At 44.5% G+C, this 6,635-nt stretch overlaps 1 protein-coding gene across 1 annotated transcript; it reads right to left on the reverse strand.

Moving 5' to 3' along the window:
• Nucleotides 1-895: 895 nt before the first annotated feature.
• Nucleotides 896-4,507, reverse strand: LOC108416425 (shaker-related potassium channel tsha2-like). Its single transcript, XM_017689393.2, has 2 exons — nucleotides 2,640-4,507; nucleotides 896-1,197 (listed from the first exon to the last, which is right to left on the reverse strand). Exon 1 carries the CDS (start codon nucleotides 4,124-4,126, stop codon nucleotides 2,675-2,677), a length of 1,452 nt encoding a protein of 483 aa, XP_017544882.1. The 5' UTR covers nucleotides 4,127-4,507; the 3' UTR covers nucleotides 896-1,197; nucleotides 2,640-2,674.
• Nucleotides 4,508-6,635: the final 2,128 nt, after the last annotated feature.

The raw sequence follows: 6,635 nt of genomic DNA on the forward strand, positions 1-6,635 counted from the left end.
ATATATATATATATATATATATATATATATGTATATATATATGTATGTATATATATTAAAAGATACAGAAAAAATGGAACTCCTAACAAAAGAACTGGTAGACCCTCGAAACTGTCACCTTCAGATAAACAGTACCTTTCATCTTTGAAAGAGGGGAAAATCAAGCTCCACTCTTACTTCTGATCTTAAAAAATCCACAGGTGCATCATTCCACTGTGAGACGATAGCTCAGTAAGTCTGAAAGGATGTCAAGAAGTAATTAGACAAAAAAAATTCAAAACTCCCAAAAAGCAAGACGTGGACATACTTAATACTTAAAATGTTTCATTTGATGATTAAATGATTTCATTTAGTTCTTGAGCCTTCTGTGTAAATTTCTACTAAATATATTTTCTGCATTTTCCTGATACTGACAATGAATAATTTGTACTTAATGGCAGCTTTGACTGAGAATTAAATAAATGAAAAGTGGTCTTTGACTTTTGTATGTTTGCATGTCTGTGTGTGTGTGGACAAATTGCTGGAGCTGTTATCTGTTTATTTGTCTTTTCACAGTTGCACAGGAGTTTAACATTACTGAACAGTGGCAAATTCCTTCATAGTGCTGAAAAGGGACACTGGTGCTAATGGACCCAGGTCAAAAGAACAATGATTAAACAAATGAAGGGTTGGCTATAAAAATGGCAAAATATTTATTTATCAAAAATAAGTGTACACAATACATACTTCATTCAAACATTAAAAAAATACAGCAATATAAGCTTAAGTCAGAGAAAGCTTTAAATAGCATATTATCTCCCATGCTTTGGATTTGGCCAGCAAAGAGAAGAAGTGTGCAGCTTTGGCAATGACATCAGTCCCTTTATCACACCACGGGACACATATTTTTGCAGAGCTTAAAGTCTGTACAGTATTTTATGTATCAGAGAAACTCTGATACTACTGGCTATTTCAATACATCCTGGAAAACACAGGTTTCATGTTTGTTTCACTGTTTCACTGGCATTATAACGGGTACATATACAATATATATTCATTTACAAGTGCAGTGTTTACATATGTAGTTCTTATAATTCCTGAGTTAGTCTAAAAGGAATATTGTTGTTTTCCCAAAACAGTTTAGTCAAGAAAAGCTTAAAATCAATATTCATTGATTGCTGCTGGTGACAATATTATCTTCTTTTAATCTCCATGATCCTGGAAGGGAAAATAACAACACAGTTTACTACAGCTGTTAATTGATCCATCACATATGCAAAATTGAATTTAGTCTACATTGTGGCATTCTCAGGCTGGGAATGAGCTTGGAATGAGCTTGGGAGTGAGAAGAGCTTGGATTAGAGGTGTGGTTTATTTTGGGGTGGAGTTTGGACTGTAGCTGTGCTTTGGACTGGTGAGGATTCAGTGAAATTCTCTCTATTGTTTAACCGCAAGATGGCGCTCGAGCATCACACACGTGCTCAAAGCCTCGCCATGTATCTCTCGAGGCATATTTTTTGACCGTTAAAATCAGAAGTTGGATTCTTTAGGAAATGACTCACTAACCAATAGATGATTTGCTTGATGGAATGGCGGGTGCACTGTTAACACAGCAGTAAAATAAAGGGCTGATGGACACGTTCTAAATCATAGTCTGTCCATTCTTCAGTACTCACAGGTGGGCAGCTTTGGAAACGGGTTGATAAAGACGGGTAAGTCTTTCCTGAGACTATGAATAAATATATCTGATATTTACGAGAAAATACGTTCTGTACATGACACATAAACATGAGTGACTAGTAAGACTTGTAGAAAAAGAAGTCCTCTATGTCAGTAACGAATAGCATTTTTTAAAATTCCATGTAATATTTTGATGGGTTTGTGATTTTTTCGTAGTGTTTTAAAATGGATACACTTGTACTGAAGTAGGTTACATGTAAGAGTCATTTTTCCTCAGTTACATTTTAGATATTCAATTAAGCTTTTTTACTGCGCATTCTGTTCTGTTGGTTCAGCACCAGTACTGTTTTGCTGGTGTTCACATGTCCTACTTTGAAGCTTTAGCATTTTATTTTAGATCAAATAAAGATAAGCATTGCGCCAAACACGCGTTCCTATGTCGATGCCAGATGCAGCCTTTATATATACATGCCTGAAACTCCGGTTGCTTGTTCTGCTAGTCCACTTTTATCTTATTTAACTTGCCTACTGAAGAGAAAATGCCGTAGATGTGCTAGGATTGTTTCTAGTCACTCGACCTGCGTGTGATTATGAACTTTTAGCCAATCCTAGTGCAGGAGGCGGGGCTTGTCAAGATGCGGATGAAGAAAGGTCGCCTAGCAACGGGAGACTCTGACGGAGTTGCCGTTACTTCTAGTTGTTTTGCCTTTAATCCATGAAATCCTACGTTAAAGAACATAAACGCGGCGTATATTTATCGCAAATACGTCTATGAGGAATGGATTACTAGCCGGTCCCACTGCAGTGGGTGCAGTGGGAATACTGGTGGGAAAATCTGTGACAGGGACAAATCAATCACGTCGTAATATAAACTTCTCATTTGCTCTGGGTGTTTACAGCACACGCTACGGCTCGGTTTTGACACTTAGACGCACGTGCTGAAGGAAAGCGGTGGGCTACTGCTTTAACTCCATACTCACGTTTGCGCTCATCTGAGTTCTTTCCGTTTTGAAACTCACACGTCCGTCAGCTTCCCCGTGTACTCCTCCAGGCTAAAGTTGAAGTATGTGGAGGAAGTAAAATCATCCTCATCCGAACAAACTGACTTAATGAGAGAAACTTTACTGCCACCTTTACTGTTCTCATCTACCAGAGGTGCCGCCGGTTGACCGCAGGTCACGTGTGTATATTGCGTGTGATCCTCCTCGTCGTTCTCCTTGTGGTAAAAGTAGTTGAAGTTGGCTACGATGACCGGCACGGGCAGGGCGATGGTCAGCACACCGGCCACGGCACACATTGACCCCACGATTTTGCCCCCGATGGTGACGGGGCTCATGTCCCCGTAGCCGACGGTGGTCATGGTCACCACAGCCCACCAGAAGGACGCGGGGATACTGGTGAAGTCGGACTCGGTCTCTTCGGCCTCGGCGAAGAAGACGGCGCTCGAGAAGAGCACGACGCCCAGCAGGAGGAAGAAAATGAGCAGACCGAGCTCGCGCATGCTGGCGTGCAGCGTGCGCCCCAGGATCTGTAGGCCCTTGGAGTGGCGCGAGAGCTTGAAGATGCGGAAGACGCGCACGAGGCGCACCACACGCAGCACGGCCAAAGGTGTAGCCTGCTGCGCGCTCGCGCCCTGCTCAGCCAGCTCGAGAGCGAGCGCTACGAAGTAGGGCATGATGGCCACCACGTCGATGGCGTTCATGATGTCCTTAAAGAAGGCGGACTTGCTCGGGCAGGCGAAGAAGCGCGAGAGCAGCTCGAAGGAGAACCACGCGATGCACAGCGTTTCGAGCGCGAAGAACGGGTCCGTGTACCACGCGGGATCCTGGTCGCCGTCGTGGGTGGCGTTGGGCGCGAGGTGCGCGTAGCTGAACACGTCCTGTTCCGCGCGGAACTCCGGGAGCGTCTCCAGGCAGAAGACGGCGATGGAGATGAGAATGACCATGACCGAGACCACTGCGATCGCGCGCGCTGCGTTCGAGCTGTCCGGGTACTCGAAGAGCAGCCAGAGTTGCCTCTTGAAGTCGTTCGCGGGCATCGGCTGCTCCTCATCCCGCACGAGCCCTTCGTCCGCGATGAAGCCTTCCACCACGCTCTCGTCGATCTCGTAGAACTTGATCTCCTCTAGAAAAATCTCCACCGGCACGTTCACGGGTCTGCGCAGCCGCCCGCCCGACTGGTAGTAGTACAGGATCGCATCGAAGCACGTGCGGTTCCGGTCGAAGAAGTACTCGCCCCGGCTTTCGTCGAAGAAGCGCGTGCGTTTGCGCGCGTCGCCCAGCAACGTGCCGGGGTAGCGCGCGAGCGTCTTGCGCTGCGTCTCGAAGCGCAGACCGGACACGTTGATAGACACGCGCTCGCTGCCCTCTGACTCTGGGCAGGAGGAGGGCGTCATTGCCACGCTCACGGCCTCGGTGTCCCTCTGCCTCTCCTCCGCCGCCGGGAGCTCGCGAGGAACCGCGGTCATGTTGCCCACCGCGCGGGCCTGCTGTCGACGATCATTCCTCCAGGGCTTCCCCCCGCTCCACCAGTTCCCGGGGTCGCTTAGATCCAGTGTGGCGACGTGTGCGGCGCACTCTAACCGTGATGAAGCGTGTGAGCGGTGGTCTCCACGTACAAGGCGGACCTATGGAGTGTTTAAAAGTAGTGAAAAGTTGCCTGACTGTCACGACTGGCTCATCAACACGCAGCGCGTGTACCGAACTGACGGGACCTTCCGCAGCTCTTTAAGCAGCAGAGCCCACCCTGGACTTGATTGGCACACTGACGCCCTTTCTGTCCGGCCTGCGTTATTTTTTCCCACCCGTATTCTGGCAAGCCTCACCTCCCACGCGACTGCTGGTTAGACTTCCACACTCATATTTTCCTTTCTATCTATTACTTTTTCTTTCTAATACAAACATAACTTTTAAGGCATTGTATCAGTATGTGTACATACTCAAAACTGGCCTGCATTCCATACTGCATACTTGTGTACTTAAGGCATAGGAATTAAAAAATCATATTTAAACAAAAATGGGGATTTTTCTTTGTTAAAACATGCAAATTAGTAATGTATTATTCATTTCACATGAGTGCGATTGATCAGGTGTAGTGTTATGTGGTTTTAGGGATAAATAACTGATTGATAGGCTAAGCGGAAAGTTCAAAATCTTCAGTTGTCTCTCCAGGCTAACATTGTAGCCTATAGCAATAAACTCTTCCTGATTTCAATACATTACAGCTGGCAGAGCGATATATCAGGACAAGGACTACTCTAAGGGAATTTCAAACAACTTTTCCCTTGACCAAAAAAGTATGGGAAATGCAAGTGAAAGTATAAAACAGTGATTTGTAAATCCACTTTGACTTGCATTTAAATGAAAACAGCACCAAAACAAAAAAAAAACGTATCAACTGTGATGGTTTTGTAACTATTATCTAATTTTGAGATTGATGCCTATAAGACGTTTTAAAAAGTTGGGACAATTTAAAAACTGGAATGTTGTGATATGTTCTAAACGTATCAGAAACAGGTGATGCAACCATGTTTGGGTACAAAAGGAATATTCCAGGAAAGGCTGAATCCTTTAAAAGCAATGATAGATTTATGCTTGACAATAATCCAACAATTTAAGAGAAACATTTGTATTCAAGCAATTGCATAGTTCATAATATCATCAGATTCCCAAAATCCAGAGAAAACTGTGCATGTGAAGGGCAAGGCCAAAAACCACGACTGAATGTCCCTGACCTTCAATTCCCCAGACAGCACTAATACTACACTGTTAGAAATAAAGGTGTTATGCAGGTACATTTATCGTTCATCAAGGTACAGACAATGTAAATATTCCCTCAAAGGTACTACAGTGGTTTTAAGGTCTAATTGTGCACCTTAAATAAGTTTTTTCCACGTGAAAAGTACATATTTGTACCTTTTCATAACTTGCTGTATTAAATAAAACACACACACGCACTCAAGAGTCACAGGGGGGTGCTGGACCATCACAGGGTGGACAGACAGACTCACACACTTACACCTAGGGGCTATTTACCCCATCCAGTTGGCCTGACTGCATGTCTTTGGGCAGAGGAAACCCATGCAGACATGGGGAGAACATGCAAACTCCACACAGAAAGGACCCTGGTTGCCTGGCCAGGGAATCAAACCCAGGACCTTGTTGCTGTGTTCTTAAATAGAATAATAAAATAAAAATAAAAGGTCTGGAGACGAGACGGGGTGTGTGGAGTCGGTACAGCTTTAGAAAATGTAATTTTGGTGGAACAGTTGGTACAGTTATGTTCCCTGACTAAAGATGCAGAAAGGTACTCTTGAGGTTACCAACCCAGTGACAGTTTACTCCTTTTTTCTGAGAGTGTAGGCCAGATTGTACTAATAACATGTCTAGTTATTCAGGCAGTTTTGTTAGATTTGGGATTCCCCTCAACATCTGGAGTCCTAAATCAAAGACATATTCAGAAATGTGTGTTTGTGTGTGGGCAGTGGAAACTTCAGGCTTGAGTGACACCTGAGCACCCTCTGAAGACAACATCTTAAGGAAGCCAAAATAACACTCCCATTCCCAGCAGTTACAGGGTCCAGTTTTACAGCTACGAACACGAGGAAGAAATGTGACCGAGTCGCAGGGGCCGACAGGTTATAAAAGAAAACGTTGTTGCCTGTAAGTAAGGCTTGGTAGTAAATCATTCCGTTTGCTTGCTTGCATACCGATACTACCACCTCACATTCCCTGTCACCCTGTGAGCTCTTAGGGGCATGAATGAAGATCCAGTGGAGAGAGGCCTTTCATGTGCACAGAGAAGACGTTTGTTGACCTGATCTTTAAGTTTTGTCATGTGTAGTAAGGTGCCAGTTAGACATTCAGGAATGGAAAAGTCAAAAAGAAGACATTGACGAACTGATTTTACTGTACCTTGTTGGCTCGACAGATAGGTGCAAATCTCCAAAAGCCCTGTGAAAACCCACAGTTCATGCT

Source organism: Pygocentrus nattereri, chromosome 8 (genome assembly GCF_015220715.1).
Source record: "Pygocentrus nattereri isolate fPygNat1 chromosome 8, fPygNat1.pri, whole genome shotgun sequence".
Classification (NCBI taxonomy): domain Eukaryota; kingdom Metazoa; phylum Chordata; class Actinopteri; order Characiformes; family Serrasalmidae; genus Pygocentrus; species Pygocentrus nattereri.

Coding starts and splice junctions, on each gene's coding strand:
- LOC108416425 (XM_017689393.2), bottom strand. CDS start 4,126: ATGACCGCGGTTCCTCGCGAGCTCCCGGCGGCGGAGGAGAGGCAGAGG.